This window comes from Ambystoma mexicanum, chromosome 10, assembly GCF_040938575.1.
Source record: "Ambystoma mexicanum isolate Mex_15411 chromosome 10, UKY_AmexF1_1, whole genome shotgun sequence".
Taxonomy (NCBI): Eukaryota; Metazoa; Chordata; class Amphibia; order Caudata; family Ambystomatidae; genus Ambystoma; species Ambystoma mexicanum.
Genome location: NC_090932.1, coordinates 594,778,582 through 594,799,233, shown reverse-complemented (window position 1 = coordinate 594,799,233; position 20,652 = coordinate 594,778,582). Strand labels below are relative to the sequence as shown.

Below are 20,652 nucleotides of genomic sequence, written 5' to 3'. Positions count from 1 at the left end.
AAGCAGCAATCCCACCATTTTTTAAAACCAGACTTCGGAGTCGTCCGTGTCGATGAAGACATCTCGATGTTGAAGTATAACAAAGACATCACAAGATGTGAGGTAACGTGCTGCATTTCTTCAAAGCTATCACTGTCGCAGAAAAACTGAAGCCAACAGGCACTAAACGCGATATGGCTTCCGTGACATCATGCTCGGCAGAGGCCTTCGAGGGACATCGAGTCGACGCCATCGGCGCACATCGCCCTCTGCCTTTTTTTACGATACAACTGAGGCTGGACACCATGTGTCAAAAGACACAATCCATTCTAAACTCTGTTGCTGCAATGGATCTGGTGGAGTGGGCTCTCGGCCTGCCTGGAAGCAGTCTGTTGCCCAGATAATGACAGTGCATGATACAGGCGGAGGGCACGAGCAACATTCGCGAAAAACACTGGCAAAGAGATGAAAGCCTGATTGAACCTTTGGCATGAAGGACAAATACAGTTGCTTGCAGGAGAAGACCTGAATATCCCTGTCCCTCCGGGCTGAGGTGTTTGCCAATAGGAAAGCAGTCTTCCACGATAGAAACTTCAAAGGGGCATGGTGCATTGGTTCAAATGGAGGCCCCATTAGCTTAGATGGGACACATTCAGTTCCCAAGCCGGGGCAGGAGCCTTCATTAGTGGGAAAGTCCTGAAGAGACCCTTGAGGAACTCCTTGATTGGACTGTGCGACCACAAGGAGAGCTTGCCTGGAGCCCGTGTGTACCGAGATATAGCAGCTATATTAACCTTGATAAGAGGCGTGAGCCAGGCCAGCTTTAGCCAGCGAGAGCAGATACGGGAAGAGCTGGGGAGCAGTTACCCGCAGAGGCGTGATAATCCTCTGCACCTGCCACCACAATGTGAAGCGCTTCCATTTGAGCCTGTAGCAAGACAACGCAGAGGGAGCTTTGGCCATGGGCAGGATCTTCTTGCATTAAACCAGTAGGGAATAGTGCCCAAATTCTAGGGCTGCAGGAACGAGGCTGTGAGGTTCAGTGATGCCACGTCGTGGTGCAGGATTGATCCATTTTCCCTAGAGGGATGGTCAGGAAGTGAAGGCAGCTGGATGGTTGGAACCACTGACAGATGGCAAAGGTCCGAGTACCGAATCTGCCCCGGCCACGCCAGTGCAATGAGGCTCATCCCTGCAGTGGCAATGTCGGAGTGTGCTGCTCATACGTAACAGTAGCGGAATAGGAGGAAAGGCGTAGAGGAAGCGCCCGTCCCAGGGGAATGAGAAGGTATCCCCTAGACTGCAAATTTCAAGCACTTGGAGTTGGGCAGCTGTCGCTGAAGAGCCAAGTCACCTGCGCTTGTTGAAGCGCTCACTTGTGACAACATCGCAGCTCCCTGCTGAGCGAGTCTACAATGGTGTTTGACGCCTGCCAGGTGAAAAAGAACGAGGAACATGTCTTGAAGCATGGCCCAGCGCCACAAGGACTGGGCTTCCAAGGAGAGCGCAAGGGGGGGTGAGGGGAGGGTCATCTCGCACTGTTTACTGTTGTAAAATAGGGTAGTGGTGTTGTCCGTGAAGATATACACCCCTTCCGCTGGAGCTGAGGCTGGAAAGACTTGAGGGCCTAGAAGACCGCCAGCAATTTCAGGACATTTATGGGTAAGTCCTCTGGCATGAGATTGTCCTGTCCAAGTCCCCCACCCCACAACTCTCCAGAAAGGTGTTGGCAGTGACTGTAGTCTGGTATGGAGGGATCCAAACTGACCACCATTGAAAAGCTTGACAGAATGCACGATTGAGGGCGATCTTGTCCATCCATGTGCCTGTGACCTGCTGCCACCTGGCATCCAGGAATTCCTGCAGGGGCCACATTTGGAGCCTGCAAATAGGGACCAGGTGGATGCAGGAGGACCTCATGCCCAAAAGGGATTTGATGGACCAGACTGTTGTGATGGAAGCTGTGGACAGCCGCTGGACCTTCCCCAGGATGGCTTTCACCCTTCTCCTCTGAGGGGGTTGACAGGCACGAGATGGTGTTGAGCCAGGCACCCTGGAACAGAGTGTTCTGAGATAACACCACGCAGGATTTCGGGTAATTGATGGAGAATCCAAGCAAAGTCAGAAGGTGTATGGTCTCCGTTGTGTGCTGGGTTGCCAGTGCGTGGAAGCAGGACTGGATGAGCCAATCGTCCAGGTAAGGGTAGACACGGATTTCCCTGCGGCATAAATGCGCAGTGACCGTGGCAAACCATTTGGTGAATACCCTGGGAGCAGATTTCAGGCCACAGGGAAAGGGCCTTGAATTGTTCATGCTGCCTCTTTACAACAAAATGCAGGAACCTCCGGTACTTGCGATGAATGAGGATGTGCAAGTCTGTGTCCTGCAGGCTGAGTTGCCAGAAAATCCCCCCCTCCCCCCCCAGCTGGTCGAGCACGTGCTGCAATGTGACCATCCTGAATTTTTGGGACTTTAGGTGCATGTTTAGGTATCTCAAGTCTAGGATCGGTCGCCACTCTTCTGACTTCTCCCTTACTAGAAAGTATCTGGAGTACACTCCAGGAGGTGCCGAGGGACTGGTTTAATTGCCCCTTTATGTAACATGGCATGAACTGTCCAGCACCTATTTGTCAGTGGAGATCTTTTACCACTGATCGACAATGTTTGATAGCCAGCCTCATACTAGGGAGCGAAAGTGGGGGCGCGTATCCTTGGCCGGTTCAGGCCTGCTTAGGCGCCTGTGTCCTGGATGGCGGATGGCATAGGCCTCCACTGCCATATGCTTGGGAGCGACCCTTGTAGGCATCCTGGGCGGTGGAATGGGAGGGCTGACGACAGGGGGTAGTGTACCCCTTCGAGGACCTTGGAGACTCTTCCCTTCATGGAACATATGGACAACCTTCTGTGCTGCAGGGTCCCAAGAGAGTGTGCAGTTTCCATGTCGGTCTTGATGGCCTGGAGAGTGTCATCCACTGCCTTCCCAAACAGGTTGTCTCCATCAAATGGCATGCCCACAATCTTGGTCTGCACGTCCGTGTGGAAATTTGTGGCCTTCAGCCAACCTTGGCACAGAAGAGCCACACCATTCCCCATCTGGAAGAACCCTGAGTCCGCTATGTCGAGTGCAACAGTGATGGCGTGGTCTGAAGCAACCTCACTTTCCTGCAATAGGGCCAAGGTTTCATCCTTCTAAGTCCAGGATGGGCCTGAGCTTGTACCACAGCTCTCTGTTTTAACTAGACAGGATGGTGAGGGTGTGTGCAGCCTTGAAGGGTGGAGGCTGCTGTGGTAATGATGCGCTTGCCTGCCGCATCAAGCTTCTTGCCCTCCTGGTCAGGAGGCACCATTGGCAAGGGGTTTGATGACCTCTTCTGTGCAGCGCCCGGCACCTACAAGTCCGGAGAAGGTCGAGACAGGAGATACCTGGGGGCCAAGTCCAGGAACCTGTACTACTTCTCCAGCCTGTCACACTTCGCTGGCCGCCTTTGAGACGGAGTGGAAGGAGCCAATCTCGTCTGACGGTGAAGCCCTTGCGGGCTGGTCGACATGTGCAGGAATGTAGTCATATTCATTTGTGTGAGAGTCGGCAGTGTCTGTGCCAGTATCTGTAGTGGCCGGACTCCTCCGCCATAGGGGGCAGAACTGGCCCAGAGGTAAAAGGTGCCCTATGGGTCGATGTTGGATGATGCAGAGGAGGCCTTGGAGGGCTCCCAGCCGGACCAGGCACGGGGGCAGCAGGCAGCTGCTGCTGAATCACTACCACCAAAGTATGCAAGGCGGTTAAAATGTCCAGTGACATGTCCATTGGTGCAGGTGGGAGCGGTAACCAGAGCTGGGCTCTGGCCCCTTGGAAGGCTAAACGGATGGTAGGGCTGATGGCCCCCTTCCTCAGAACTGGATATGTGGTGATCTTCTGGGGAATCCCAGAGGCGCCAGATGACCAGTCTTGGTAGACCTGGGGCAGAAAATCCAGAACTGGAGGCAAAGCTCTGACCTGATGAGAATCCTTCAGGAACGAGGCCAACAGGAGCCTTCGGAGTAGGAATAGGAGCCGCTCCTGTTGACTGGGTCGTAGTTGGGATCGCCAATGTGGGTCTAGGAGGCGGAGAGACCCTGGGTGAACCAGTCGTTGTGAAGATGACTGTTACTGACTAACTCTTTGTCGCTGAAGTAAGACTCTGTTTTGCCTGACGGGGACATTGACGGGGCACTCGTCGCTGAAGTTGTCGTCAACGAGGTGACAGTCCTGATCATCGACGAGAAGGCCGTCGACTGAGCAGTGATCATAGTGGGGCCGCTAACGGGCATCGAGGGCCCACTCTCCTCATGTTTGGACAGCGTCAGTGATTTCCTCGCAGACATGGCCCATAGAGCTGGTAAACCCACCAACATCATTTGCAGCCTTAAAAAAAACTAGGAATACTCATGGACAACGTATTAAGACTAGAACCAAAAGTTAATGCGATAACCCAGAAGTGCTTCTTCCACCTACAAACAATTTAAAAAATCCTACGATTCCTCTCCTTCATTGCAGAAAACACTGGCCTCTCATGTCCAGGATTGACTGCGCTAACAGCATATCCCTTAGAATGCCAGACACCTACTAAGGAAGCTACAATGGATACAAAACGCGATGGCCAGACTTCTTTCCTGTTGAGGTTAAAGAGATCATATCACACCAGCTTTTAGGATGCTGCATTGGCTCCCAGTAAAAAAAAAATCACTTTCAAAACAATGTGCATAACATACAGAGCAATACACGGCCAGGGAGCTGAATTTATTAAAAAGAAACTCCATCAACCCCTACGGGTTTAGAATTGCTAATGAAAGAGGGTCAATTTACCCGCAGGGTAGCTGCTTGCTTTCGCCTCTTGGAAGGAGATGTTTCAGGGGAGGAGAAGCTATCCTATATCTCGGCCTGGGAGAGGGACCTGGGAAGGGAAATTGCTCAGGAGTCTTGGCAACGAATATGGAATAGGGCTCACAGGGTCTCTATATGTACTACTGTCAGGGAATGTGCGCTTAAAATATGCTTTAGTTGGTACTTTTCCCCGCAGAAAATACACACAATTAATCCCGACTACCCGGACAACTGCTGGCACGGGTGTGAGGCGCGAGGGGACCTGGGTCATTTATGGTGGTCCTGCCCAATTATCCAGTCGTTTTGGCTGGAGGTAAGATCCAAGATCAGAGACATTACTGGTACTCTCCTTCCCATGGACCCGCTGATATTGGTACTGGGAGATACTCCGGATGATGGTTCATACCCGCAATCAGGCCCCAGGGCGGATTTGATAACCCAACTGCTTATGGCAGCGCGCCTCACCCGTGCCAGATTTTGGAAAGACATTGAGGGCCCCCACAAAGCATATTGGTGGGTTAAGATCTGGGAATTGCTGGGGCTGGAAAAGTTAACAGCTGCCTTGGAAGGTAAGATTGCTAAGTTCTCAAGAATCTGGGGACCTTTCCTGGAATATGCTGCCGAAAGGGAACATATGTTTTTTCAACCCAGAGTGATTAAGTATATCTTGAAGCCTTGATAAAGCTCTGGTACGGACATCTAGCACTCTCTAATTGCCCGCCTGATCTGAGGCAAGGAAGGAGCTAATGGAACTATGGAACCTAGTGTCATGCATTTTGTATTTCGACATCATAGACCGGGGGACTATTTTTTTTTTTTATGTTTCTTGCCTATTTTGCCTATTAATACCCAGTTATAGAGGAATTCATTTACAAGCTATCAGTTACTGATGAATTATACGGTTTGATGAATTTATAATGTTGAAAATGAAATGTCGATGGGTTGTTCTTTCTATCTGTTACATGCTTTTATAATCAATTGCGAGATGAATTCATGTGCATATGATTTCTCAATAAAAATATTTTGTCAAAAAAAAAAAAAAACTCCATCTACAAACCAAGTATAACACTGAGATCCTGCACCATCTGCCTAGAGCTCAAAGCAAGCACGAAGAAAGAACTTGGTGGATCGGCATTCTCCTGCTTAACCATGAAACTATGGAACTCTCTTCCCAGGGAAATACAAACTAAGGAGGACCATACAAAATTCTGGAAACTTCTTAAAACCTGTCCCTTCAGCTCCGAACACACTGGAAGCACCTGAACAGCGCCGCACACATCATAGCCGGCCATGTACTGAAAAACTAGCCCAAAAACAACAGAGGAATGAGGGACAGGACTGTGAAAAGAGGCTTTAAGCAGAGGCTCCACCCACTAAACAGTGACTACTAAAACAGCAGAAGGTGGTAGCCCCAATACAATTGGACCAGGAAAGGAGGATTGGAAACCTGGCGAGGGAAAATCAGAGAAGGGAAATCCTCAGCCTAGGCGCAAACCCAGTGAGGGCCAACAAATGAACAGGTGTAAGGCACCAGACCTGACCAAATAGAGAATAGACATTGCCCGAAGAGTAGCGAGGAAGAATTACATGTCCCCTTCAGATTCACCTTATGGCAGCAAACACATCACCTAGTCAGAAATGGAGCCTGCAATAAAAAAATCAGACTGCTTACGGAATGCCAGAGAAGCATAGGAACCATTACCGCAGAGGTGACAATTATCGTTAAACCCAGAAAGGCAGCCAAGGGGAGGCAGGTACAACTAATCAAAAATGTAACGACCACGACTAACAAACCGTGGTAAACTCAACTTTCCGCATGCACTTCTCACATTCTGCAACAAATGCAACCAGAGCTCTACAGCACAGCAAACCACACAAACTTCACAACACACAATCTTGCACAACACCACATGACAGCCTCCATTACAATATCGCACCCAGGCTCAGCGAACGGTATTTCCGAACTGAAGCTTCTAACAGCACATCACATATCTCTTGCTCTTTTGCAGCTCCTCCCACTAACCTTCCTACCCCCCTCCGCCCCCATCTTATTTTACAAAACCTACTGGATTGCCTAGAGACCACGCAGGTGGCAGCAGTGCACGGTATAAAAACCTTTAACATTAACTTTCTCAGGGCACGGCTTGGCAGCCATGGAGTAGGGCTGCTCTTCCCGTGATCTCCCACACATCCGAACTAGATACTGAAGCGTACAATGGTGACAGACGAAGAAACGCATATCAAATAAACCCACTGCTGTCGGAGCATATGGGGCGTGCACTGCAAATCCTGCGGTACAAAACGGTGGGTTAATCCTGGAGTTATGGACGAATAAAGGACAACATACGAGCCCGGACAGTCCACAACAAAATGGCAGACGTCCGGAGACAGAGGACAAAGGACTGCATGGGAGCGCCGAACTGGGCAAGGAGCGCAGTTTCCGCGAATCACAGGCAATGTCAAACGCTGTCAAAATAGAGAGCCTGGAACGGTGATACATTTTACACCGCAGGAACACTCTGTAGCATGCGGTGAACGAGGCTCCTATGGAACGGAGCGAGGTAATGATAACGCAGACTGGCGGCGAGCCGCGACGTGGAGGCGGGGGACCGCAGATGTGTGCCAGCCCAGCCGCAGGAAAAGCAAAGCACACGGAGCCCCAGGAGCCAATGCGGCTCCAATGCAAATAGAACACAATGACAACGCCTGCAGCGTAGGACAGCCCCCCCCGGCACAGGCCGAAACGAAACGCTCACGGGGAGCGTTGCAGAGCAACCAACATAGCGACAACAAGGGTATGCATGGAAGTGTGGGGGCCCGGAACAAAAGGTGAACGTGGGGAGCAAAACCCCAGGGAAGCGCATGGTCAATAGGAGGCTGCCCAAGAGGACCCTGATGAAAATGGATGCCTGCAGGCATCACTAAAAAGAGGCGCACACGGAGTAAGAGCTGCCGGCCACAACCAAGGGCTGGCAGGCAATAACAGGGCCTGGGAGCCGGAAACAAAGACAGCACACGGCCATTGGCGTGGGGCGCTGGAGGTGAGAGAGTGCTGTAGAGAAGGGATCCCCCCACAGACCCAGACCCCACGAAGACCCGGGCACACACAACAGTACAGCACCATACGGAGCCCGGACAACAATAGCAGAAGGCTCAATCGTGACCCGAAAGGGCCGCAGTTAACAGCCAACAGCTAGGCTGGAAACACAGGAAATAAAAAGACAGCACCAGAGGTCACAGCGCCCTCCCCCACCCCCCTCTCCAGCATCATATAGAAACAATACAGAGCACAAAGGGGCAACTTTGAGGGACCTAAAAGGAAGAAAGGAGAGAGCACCACGGCGGAGGGCTCCAAGATAACGAGAGCACAGGCAACGCCACCCTGGGCAAGTGCGAGCAAGCAACGAACTGCCCCAATCTGAAAGCGCACTGGTAAGACGCCCGGAGAACACTGCTGTAAACTGTATGAAACCAACCGAAAGGCGGTAGAGAACCTCCACGGGACCACTATGATAGCGGATCTCAAAGCGACACTGGAATACAAGATCGATGCACTGGCCTTGGATTTAAACCTTCTACGACAAGACGTCAGGAAGCTGGTGGAGCGCACAAGCACCCTCGAGAGCTCGGTAAAGAACACCACAGAAGTCAGCACTACCAACGCTGAGGAGGTCTACATACTGAAACAACAAGTACGCAATTTGAGGGCCGAGCGGAAGAGGCAGAAGGGCGCACGAGATGCAACAACGCGTGGTGAGACTGCCAGAAGAAGGACTAGACCCCACTTCCTACGTCGAAAATATGCTGATCCAAGAAATTGGGGCTGGCAAGCTCTCCCAAGGGTTTGCGGTAGAACATGCATACAGAGCCCTAACAAGGAGGCCGCAACTGGGAGCCCCCCCACGAGTGATCATAGCTCTTAAACTATAGTGACAGGGAAAAGATCCTGGAATTTGTCCGGAAGGGCGGAACAATAACCTGAGCGACAGCGACTGTCGCAGTGTATCCTGACTATACCATGTTGGTGCAGAGACAACGCTTTAGCTATGTGACAGTGAAGCGGCGACTAAGGGCGGTGGGATTTAAATACACGCTGTTATATCCCGCGAAGCTAAAGATCTTGCACAAGTGCAAAGCACACTTTTTCGAGGACCGAGAGGAGGCGACGAATTGGCTAAATAACCAGGGCTGCCCGGACGACGAAAAGGGGCCAGAGCGAGACGGACAGGATAAGTGAATCCATGTTATACCAGTAACTCTAGCCTCAAGGGGGACGGTAGCGAAGAATGTAATGTAGCCATATGGGTCTTCCAATAATGTGTGGAACTTGCGATTTAAAATGTCAACATAAGGACATGTATGGACTGAAATATAGTGGTTTAAATTTTCAACTAAGTATGTTTGATGCGCAAAGAGCTATTGCAGACAGGGAGTATCGCAGTCGTAGTATGACCTACCCCCAATAGTTAGAGTAGTTGGATCGCCAGTAGGGTGATATCGCCCCGCTGTGCACCTAGTATCGGCAGTAGCCAAGAAAGGAGCAAGATGCGGGATAGCCTGAGATCCAGGGATGGAGCTGGGCATCAGTTGGGGATTGAGGGAAGGGGAGGGAGGAGGTACAGTTGGGGATGGGTTGGGCAGGGGGGAGGGGGAAAAGTTGGGGAGTTTGTAGTGGTGTTTTTTGGGGCACGAGCTTACACTCAAGCGCGAAATGGGATGAGGCATGGATGGGGCTGAGACAGGGATGACTATGGGAGACCTTAGAATAGTAACCTGGAATGTCAGAGGACTCAATAGCTATCTGAAGAGGAATAAGGTAATGTTGTACCTGAGAAGGCAAAAAATGGATATAGCCTTATTGCAAGAAACCAACCTCACCAAAGAGAAACTAGAGGTGGTAAAGAAAAAGCGGAGAGGGACCACCATGGGAGCAACGTACTCGGCATACGCCAGAGGGGTAATCATTTGGGTGGCACCACATGTGCCCTTCCAGGTGCTGCAGGCCATGGTGGAGCTGGACGGGAGGATGGTAGTGATTTGGGGGCTGCTGGAGAACAGAGAACTGTGCATCATAAATAGATACGCCCCTAACCAAGATACAGTGGCCTATTTCAAGACACTATATAGTAAGATCAGCCCCCACATAGGCAGCACGGTAATATGGGGAGGGGACTTCAATTGCACGCTGGACCCCAGAAAGGATAGATCAGACACGAAACTAGATAAGCACCCCCGCAGCGAAAACATTACAAGCCCTGTTGAGAGACTTCCGGCTGGAAGATATATGGAGGCAGCCACACAGGATAGGCAATACTCACACTACGCCACCCCTCACAACCTGTACACTAGACTGGATTACATTTTCTCCACTCCGGAACTTGCGGGGGAAATGACATGCTCAGAATATAAGGCAAGAATATTATTGGACTACTCCCCTCTGGTCTTGACGTGGCGACATCAGGCCCCTAGAGCCAGGATTCCAACATGGAGGCTTAGAGCCGAGGCATTGAAGGACACTGCATTCCGGGAGGACCTAAGGGAGGAGATAATTTGGTATTTCAAAAACAACACTGGTAGCGTGGAGTCAGAAGGTACCCTATGGGAGGCCTTTAAGGTGGATGTGAGGGGGTCGGCCATATCTAAATCAAGAGGGCTCCAAGGGGGCATAGTGCGAGAATTACAGGAGACAGAACAGAAACTAGAAGTAATTATGAAAAGAGGGGGCACCTCACAGGAGGAGGCCGAACAAGCGAGTCAGTTAAAACAAGCGTGCGGGGGGGCTCTGGTAGAGGCTATGTAAGCTGAATTACAAAAAAATATATTGAAAGACAACACGCAGGGGGAGACAAACCAGGGAGGCTACTTGCATGGCTATACAAGAATGAGACACCAAGATCAGCGATTAGAGAGAAAACGGGAGAAGCGGGCCAAGTCTGGAACACCCAGGAGAGTGTGAACGAGGGATTCCATAGATTCTATAAATACCTCTATGAAGATGCAGGAGAGACGGCAGTGCAGGAGACCAAAGAGACTTTAGAAGACATAGGATTACCTAAATTGAGTGAGGAAGACAGGGAGAACCTCGATACTCCAATTACAATAGAGGAATTGGAAACTGTGGTAATAGATCTGCCCATGTGCAAGGCCCCTGGGACAGACGGGCTCCCTAGCGAATTCTACAAAACTTACAGACAAGAAGTGCTCCCCCTGCTATTGGCAATGCTGAACGAGGCCTTCGAGAAAGGGAGACTGCCGGAATCTCAGAGGGAGGCAGTAATTATTCCTCTCCTCAAACCTGACAAGCCAAGCACAGACTGTGGGTCGTACAGACCACTATCCATGCTAACTCAGGGCAGTAAAATTCTCACGCCTGTGCTGGCGAATAGACTTAAGCGTGTAATTAATAAACTCATACACCCCGATCAAACCGGATATGTGCCAGGTAGAAGCATATCCGATAATCACAGGAGGCTCCACCATATCATAGAACAGACAGAGGGCGACCCAAGTGAAATAGCAATAGTCTCGCGAGACGCAGTGAAAGCCTTCGATTCTGTAAGGTGGCCTAGGATGATGGCAGCCTTTAAAGAATAGGGGATGGGACCAGGGTACCTGCGGTGGGTGAAAATGGTGTATAGCTCCCCAACAGCTAGGGTTAAAACGGGAGCGATAATTTCAGATAAACTCGTGGCTCTCTGCGGGGCGGATGAGCAGTTGAGGAAAGGGATCCGTAAACACTGTGAACCGGTGGGCCTAGCGACCTTGGGGGATGTATGGCAAGAGGGGAAGGCACTGGACTTCCAAACGATAGTGGATGAAACTGGGGTACATAAGGTAAATACATCACATATACCAGAATAGTTAAACGGGTGAAGGAAAAGTGGTCCAAAATAGCACTGGCAGAGCAACCGGACACGGCCATAGAAATGATGCATATCACATCACGGGAGGGAGGGCATGAAATATCTCGGATCTACGAGCTGGTGATGTCTAGAGTGAGTAAGGGCCACTCCAATTAAGAAGGGTCTGAGAGGAGGAAGCGGGATCCCCTATGCAAGATGGGCAGTAGGAAAGAGCTCAGGGATGATATAAAAAGGTGTCGAGGAACGCCAGGCTGCAGCAGATCCAGTTATATGTCACCAACACCGTGTACATAACCCTCCCCGAAAGATCGCCAGATTGGGAAGCACAGAAGAACGAAAATGCCCCAAGTGCGGGGAGGTGGATGTCGGGATGATCCATATGTTCGGGGCGCGCCAGGAGGTGGGAAAATTCTGGGAGGAAATTAAGCAACGACTATCTGAAAAGGGAATCAAGCTAGAGGTGGAATCCGTGTGGGCTTGTATGATGGGGAATTCACCAGGCCCCGTAACTTGAAACATGTGGGCAAACCTAAGGATCTGGTCCTACATACTGGCCAAAAGGAGAATAGCCATGAGTTGGAAAGCAGCCCACAGACCCAGATTAGAGGCATGGTGGAACGATCTCCTCAAATGGGCAGACGCTGAGACAGTAGTATGGTACAAAGCAGCCAGCAGAGGGGAGGACAATGAAGTGGGACCTTTGATACCATGGAGACAAATGATAGCCACTCTGTCGGGATCCTCCCATGTCAATTCCAGTGAATATGACACATCCGAGAATGGCAAAGGGGATGAACTCCAAGAGAAGGGAAACCCAAAAAACTGAAGTGGAAGCTCGAGTTAAAAAGGGGTGGGGGGAAGAGACAGTAAATAAAGGATATGCAAATGTATACTAAGAAGCTTGTGACCGACAAATGTCGGGTGTGACGGTTATGTTATGTTTTGTTTGTTGAAAAAATGATTAAAAACATTCACTTTCTGCAGACTGCTCAGAAATTACACTGGCAGACCAATGTTTAAGATTACTGCTTGTCAGTGCTAGCTCAAAGAGATCTAAGGAGAATGTGTTCTGAGAGGGGAAGAGGTAGTTAATGAGCCAGAATGGCCTAAGGCATTGCTATGGCTATGGGAAATAAATGAGTGGGTAAACAGCCAAACACCCACGAGCTCATTATCCCTCCTCCTCACATGTCCTCCCACCTAGCTGTACTCCAATACAATAAGTCCGGCTTATCAGAGAGAAAACCATGTCATCAAGGCGGGGAAAGTATAGTCAGTGCTAAGGCTATGTACAAATTTGCCTGAGATGTAGGTTTTCATAGAGTTTTTTTTTTTTAATCTGCTAGGACATGTGAAAGTAAACACTTGGGCCATTCTCATTTTAAAATAGAATTAAATCCTATGTTCAATGCCACCCTGAAATTTCCTGTACAAACCAAATGTAAAATTAAACATGCTAAAATGGTGTAGGGAAAAAAACAGTCAGGTGAACTATTTTTAATTCGCGGTTGAGTGTAAGAAATTATTTCCACATGGAAAACATACCTGATCTGACAAAGTCTGAGGTGAGGAGTAGCCAACACGACATCCATGAGAAACACAAACAAGTTCTGCACTCAGTTCCAAAACATGGGCAAGAGGCAGATATCCAATGTAAGTGTCATCTTTGCTGCAGGAAAAACAAAAAACAAAGTAAATCCTTTTACTGGGTTCAATTTTACAAAATTAAGCAATATGAAAACAGCTCACCAATGAGCGTTAATACTTGTCAAATATAATTTCCGTTTGCAGTTTGGGTTTGTACTTGTGGTACCATTGCATTTTCATGAAAGATCTAGAAATTGCCCAGCCATGTTTCAGAAATGTAAAGTGCAACCTTAATAACATTTCCACTTAAGTTGCATGAAGCTGCACATTATTTTCAAGGAGATTTTCTTTTTTTCTACTCCTATGTGTAAAAACGTGCAAATGTATTATTTTTTTAAATCATGCTTACAGCTAGGTGTGCCTTTGTTTGGGAAAGACCTGATCTAAGATTGGTACCTGCGCAATTTTAAGCTACGTACATTTTGTTCAAAAATAAGGTTACACACAAACCTTTTAAATATAGAAAAATAAAACTGGTGTGGGCTGGGCAGTGGTTGGAAATAAAATGCCCTACTATTCTGCAGGTGTACGCTCTCCACTGCAAGTCTTTGAACAATACAACAAAAGCAGAATATTGCCCCACTATCTGCGATATGGCTGAGCCCTCTGAGGTTTGTCACACCCGTACCAATTGGCCTCTGACCAAAATCTTAAGGGTATGAGATTAGAAATCAAATGATCATAGACGCCACTACAAACAGGTTTAATAAGTAACATCACATGATCGACTATTGCCAATGGCAGGTTACTCATGATATGGATTTTTTTACACACATTACTTGCTATACTGTTAAGCCACAAAAGATGAAACCCTGACAACAGATACACGAGAAGTTCCCGAGGACCTAGCAAAAGCTGAATTCATACATGTTTTCAATAGTTCAGCATTCAGGTTGGTTAAATCAATAGTTAATCAATGTAGTGAAACTTGACAGGTGCAGGGGGTTGGAAGAGCACAGCTGATGTTAACAAGAGCAGAAAGCTGTGCACATTGGACCATTGGCAGAGCAACGCTTACAGACAGGGAGTGGGGTGGTTGAAGAATGGGTTGGTCTGTTGGAGGAATGGTGGGTAAGAGCTACCAGTACAGGAATCAATATGCTAAGTAACTTACACTCATGTGCAGTCCCTCAAATCCATAACAGATTAGAAAACCTGAATAGGAGTACCTAGGAAGATTTTCGGACCCACGTGTTTAAGACTACCCTGACCAAATAGACCATAATTCCTAAAAGCAACCCCATTGCATGACATGTATAGAAGGCATAAGGAATAGTTTGTATAATGTCCCTGAAGATGACATCCAAAGATAGAAAATGAAGCCGGCAAAAGGCCACCTTGGCTCTTATGGCATGCATAAAGGTCGCCTGGAGCAGAGAAACTAGAAACCTGGATGCATTAAGGGATGGTCCAAAGGAAACTTGTTTCTGGAGAAGCCTCCATATGAAATTAAGTCCATTGTGTGGGCGTGTGTGTATTCAGAGAAAAAAGAATGTTGTTAAAAAGGGGCGTTACGGTTAAGTTACGCCAATACAAACATTTCATATTCAGGGGAAAAAATTTAACGGGACGTAAGGTTTGTGGCGCAAAATTGAAAAGTTAAAGAAATTCTGCAATTATTGTAAGCTAAGAAACCATAAATCACGCCCCCGCCATGCGCTGCTAGAACCACAATGAAGGGATCACAGAATTTCAAGGATTCTGTTATACTACTGTTCCTTTTGGGACCACTAGCCATGGCCTTCAGCCGTGGTCACAGCCGTAGCCAATGTAAATGTTGCACCACTAGGTTCCTTTGGAACCAGGTGAAAAAAATAATACACTTACGGTTCCCGAGGGATTCCCCTGATAATGTGAAAGCACTAGAAAATCAAAAACTACACATAGCCCCCACTCCCCTCAGCTGATTTTTCCCTCCCTGTTCTATCCCATTACTGCATTTCACTCATTGGCTCGTGAATCGCTTTTTCCTTTCCAAGAGCGTCTTACATTATAGCTGCAGTAATCTCATGAGATTCACCCGATAATCAGAAAACGTGCAAACTTTAACTGGCTCCCCAGACCACCCCCAATTTTCCAATTTCACCCTCTTTCCCCCCTCCACACCTCTAGCCTGATGCAATATCACCCTTTTTCCTCCTTCAAATAGCTTTTTGAGCACTTTTTTATCCCCGTATTACCCTGGTAATTGCTCGAAATCGGGGGAGTGGGTGGAAGTGGGGGGCGACGGGTGAAATGGCAGCGTTTAATTTGTAGAACAGCCTCTCTGCTGCAAAGCACCATGAGAGCTACAGTGACATTTTTGGGAGCAAGGGGCTCCCCTTTCCCCATCCAACATTTTTAAAACTCCTAGACGCAATAATCCCAAATCTGTCCAGCAAATTAAGTCAATGCTTCGTGCCCAAGTGGTTTTTTATTTGGTCAAAATCCGCACAGCAGTTTATGCACTTTGGCTTTACAAAATGTGGACATCTCTTAAAAGGAAAATGAATGAGAGTAGGCGGAAAACAGCTTTTGGTTGCTTTAATAACTTTAACTTTCTTAACTAATCATTCCCAAAATGTGCAGCCTGGGGGGGTGGGAGGGGTTGGATACAATTTTTGTTTTTGAAAATATCAGCCATATCCATCCTGCAAGTCAAAAGTTATTAGCAATGGAATTTTCGGATTTACAATGACTCAAGGATCACTGAAAAAAGCTTTAGTGAAGGTGTAGTTAAGTTGAGCAGATTTAACGCAACAAATCTTTTGAAATTCAGTGGATGTGGGGAGTCATGACCAGATTAACTCGGCGCATTCCTGTTGATTTCCTCCATAATGCCATTTTGTATGTCATTGTGAATCCCTTCTCTTATAATATGTATGAGCTCATGGGCTTTGCAATGAGAATGCGCTGAACTTGGTCCCCAGCCCAAAACCCCTCCAATTTCACATACTGTCCTCTTTTCTCCTCCCCTACCTCTAGCCTGATGCCATTACACCCCCCTCACCCCAAAGTGGCATTTTTCCCACTTTTCGTTTTAGGCAAGCCGCGTTCATCTCTGGTATCGGACAAACAAAAAATTGTGAATTTACATTTCTGAAAAGCCCCTCTGCTGCAAAGACCCATGGGAGATATAGCTATAATGTTGGGAGAAGGGAGCACCCGCTTCTCTGTCAAATATTTCAACTACTCAATGGAATAACCCCCAGGCCATTCCTGGAAATCGAGTCAACCCTTGCCTAAGTTGTTTCGAACCTGGTCTAATTCCGTCCAGCGGTTTTTGATTTGCGCTGTGCAGAAATTTGGACTTTCTCTATAGGGAAATGAATGGTAGTATCCTGAATTTTTTTTTTGCTTTTTTATTAATTTTCATTTTTTAACTAATATTTCCCAAAAGGTCCGGTCTGGAGAGGATGGGGAAGGGGGCATGACAAACTTTGTTTGCAAAATATTAGCCAAATCTGTCATGCGAGTCATAAGTTACTAGCAATTCAATTTTCGGGTTTCCCATGAAAATTTAACCACAGTGCGGCAACTGCTGCACTAATTATATATAACAAAAACATTGTTAAAGGAACGTTACGGTTAAGTTGCACTAGCAAAAACCTACGAAATTGTATGGAAAAAACGTTCTTACTGGGGCGTTATGGTTACAGGTAAAACCGTGGAAAAAACGAAATTCCACAGTTATGGTAAACTAAGCAACCATAACTCGTGCCACCAGTGTGCACTGCAAGGACTAACACCCATGACATCAAAGATGCCATCACAAATCTCATTCACGACATCACTGATGACATCACATGTTTGGCTCCCTCTCTTTCCTTCACTACCATAAGTAAAGCAGGTGCTTTTCTTCACTAACAGTCAGGAACAAACTATTCAAAAGGTTCTATGTTTGTGTACGGCACTCCCGTCATATGTTCTTACACTAGGGTTCACTCAAATAATATGCTATATAGGGGAATAGAAAAGCGTAAAACACAGCACTGGTTTCTGTGCATGAAGATAAATCAGTTATGTTATCAACATTTTCTGCTAATACTGCTCCTTTTCGGCGTACTCCAATTCCCTTGCATATGGTCATGTTTGTATTCATTGTGGTGTCTTTATGGATTCTGTGCTGTACTGCATTCATGTTCCTATAAAGGCAATGGTAGCTACTTCTTACATGTTTCACAGTACCCGATACTGTAAAACGAATGCATTCATGATTTCATTATGCAACATGGAAAGATTTTTAAAGTTACACTTAATTGAGGCATTGTGCAGACAATGGCTACGATTGCAAATGAGTTCCTTCATGTACAGTGGAAAAGTATGCAATGCAATGCTATGTATAGCAATGCATTCCAATAGTACCTACTTCTCTCTTGATAGTTCCTGCAATAATCTTTGATAGTTTTCTGGCACCATTACAATAACAATCCCTTCTGGTGGCTTCCTATTAAAAGTAAATGCACATGTGATGTCATCAGTGATGTCATGAATGAGATTTGTGATGGGATCTTTGATGTCATGGGTGTTAGTCCTTGTAGTGCACACTGGTGGCACGAGTTATGGTTGCTTAGCTTACCATAACTGCAATTTCGGGGGGTTTTCGGTTTTACCTGTAACCATAACGTCCCTGTAAGAATGTTTTTCCATACAATTTCATAGGTTTTTGCTAGTGCAACTTAACCATAACGTTCCTTTAACAATGTTTTTGTTAGTGAATTTCATAGGTTTTTAGTAGGGAACAGTAAGCAGAACGTTGCTGTAGCAAAGCGTTTTCTGTAAAGAGGATAAGTATTTGGTATGGCAACATAACCATAACGTCCCTTTAAGAATGTTTTTTCAATGAATTTGATAGGGTTTTATTACTGCAACTTAACCATAATGTCCCTTTAACAACGTTTTTTCAGTGAATTTCATGGGTTTTCCGCAGTGCATGCTATTTTTCTACAACTTACTAATAACATACTTACCCAAAGTACCAATATTTATGTCCAATGTACAAACTTTTACCTTAAAGCTCCGCCATTTCCCACCTTGTAGCATCATTTTTAACACTTCTGTACACTTTTTCCAACTTTTTCAACTGATTTTGAGTCTGCAGATGTCGACAAACATCTGACTTCATCACGAACCTTCCGGACACTGCCACGTGAGCATACTCTGGCGCGCGGAATGATGATGTGTCTGACAACGCGTCTGCAGTTCGTGATCAGATTCGTGCTTCACAGACAGTTGGGAACTGTCCGTGCACAGCACCTACACCTATTGTTACTCACTTATGAATTAACAATATAGTACACAGTGCATACTTGGAAGAACTGTAGCAAAACTGCTCTTTATCTTAAAAATGCCATCAGCTATTGCCATCCCTCCTTCCCAAGAGCGACCACCACCAGCAGTTGGAGGACCTTCACAAAATAAAACGCAGTCTCCCAAAGACAATGAAGAGGACCAAGAGTATGAGGTAGAGGAAGTGCCTACCTGTATCACCCACAGAGAATCATGGGCATGGCAGTTGTTTACCATCATTGGGAATGTAGCAAAGGTTAAAGCTGCCAAAGTGACATGCACTGAGTGAAACTTTGTACTCCGTCGCAGACTTCCCGGACAGTACTCCTTCGTGACTATCTCCATGTGCTGCCATGCCACTTCCAATGAGCGCAATTTTCTTGCAACGGTTGTTCCTTTCTTAGGCAGTACGAGCCCATCTTCCTCCACCTCATCTTCGTCAACCAATACTGTAACCACGCAGCCTACCTCTGTGAGACACTAAATCCCACCACCTACCTTGCAAGCAATAAAAGAGACTCTTGGTCCATATTTCCTTAAGACAACAGTCCTCTGTATATACTAGAAGACAACATTGTGCAGAGGGAAGCAATTCAGAAGTACTTTTAAAGTGGTAATCAAGGAGCATGAGAAACACTGCCCCCTACCTTAGAAGCGACACGTGCTACATCTTGCCCTCTCCACCTGCCCCTCCATATTAGTGCTCGGTGCCTCTTTCCTCTTTTCCCTACCTACCTTTTGTATTAAGGTCTCCTGCCAAAAAAAAGTAAATACATCAAAAAACAAGAAAAGAAATGTTCCTTTAGGAACCACCCTTCCACAGTTCAAAAATAGAATTAAAAATAACCTATAGACTCCATCTACTTTACATTTCTCAGTAAAGTAGATAGACTCAATAATATTTTCCAACATTGCTAATGGGAATAATGTGGCGCTGATCCCCCGTTGCAGGGACTGGAACAGTGGATACCAGCCCAAGTTATCTGCTCAAGGGAAGCAACGGTGGATAAAGAGGTCTGAGGGTCATTATCCCCCCCCATTCCAGCCCCTGCAATAGGAGTAGAATCCCATTAGCATAGCCGATTCCCAAAGCAGGAACCTGGGGTGCTAAAAAAAAGGATTTTCCTTCCTACACCGGGATGCCACAGGCGTCCCGGTAACGGAAGGAAAATCCGTTTCCAAGATTGCCACCATGGAAAGGGAAAGCGGGGTTCCATACAGGGACCCTGTTAACTTTCCATTGCAGGCTTCAAAAGGCAAAGAGAATCATATGACCATATTAACAAAAGCACATTTTTCTTCCCTTTCAAACCTATGCCATTGTCAAATAACTTTACCACAAAGCCAGTCCCAGGTGGACATGGCCACTTGACCCCCATGTGTTGTCCCTCGTGATCATGGCCAGTAGGAAGATTATCGGGATCATGACACTATTCCCTCACCAAGACAATGTGGCCACTGCCCATGGGCACAAGGTACACCTCAGTCACGAAAGGTATGTCACTATTGTTTGTACCTACATTATTACACTTGTGAAAAAAAGAAACACAGCCACATTTGCGACACCATACTTTAAGGCCTTTCCTAATGCTCCTTACACAAGTTTGCTGTAAATGGACCCATGTTTTATTTTTTGAAAACTGTCAAATGTATGCACGTACAATAGTCTATAACCTAGGCCACACTGGACAAAATCGATTCACACTTCACAAAAACATTTCAATGTACATGAAAGATTTTTTTGTAAACGTTTCTGTACAATCGTCAAATGGCACCACATGTGTAAGCCTATACAATATTTTGGCACCCCTCTAAATTTGCTCCTCGCCCCAAATAAACCTCACCAAACCTTTCAAAAGAATTCACAGTGGGACATATATTTTTTATGCAAAGTTTAGCCGACATCTAGCGGAAGCTGCGGAGTATTACAGTTTGTTTTTCGAAACTCGAAAATGGGCGTCGACACAGGGCGTGCCAGTAATACTATCCCTAGTGTGACGTCCACTGTACCCAAGATCCCTCACGCGTCTAGG

The 20,652-nt window shown here is 47.0% G+C and overlaps 1 protein-coding gene across 7 annotated transcripts in view; it reads right to left on the bottom strand.

Annotated features, from left to right (window-relative positions):
• ACSL3 (acyl-CoA synthetase long chain family member 3) overlaps window positions 1-20,652 on the bottom strand; it is a 3,215,977-nt gene that overhangs the window by 1,768,423 nt on the left and 1,426,902 nt on the right. For all 7 annotated transcript variants that reach the window (XR_011276042.1, XM_069618147.1, XM_069618145.1 and 4 more), the window contains exon 7: window positions 13,250-13,373. Coding sequence is in view for 6 of the 7 variants with exons in the window: in XM_069618147.1 (XP_069474248.1) it covers window positions 13,250-13,373 (124 nt within the window). In the remaining variant the exon portion in view is untranslated. The remainder of the gene's footprint in view (window positions 1-13,249; window positions 13,374-20,652) is intronic.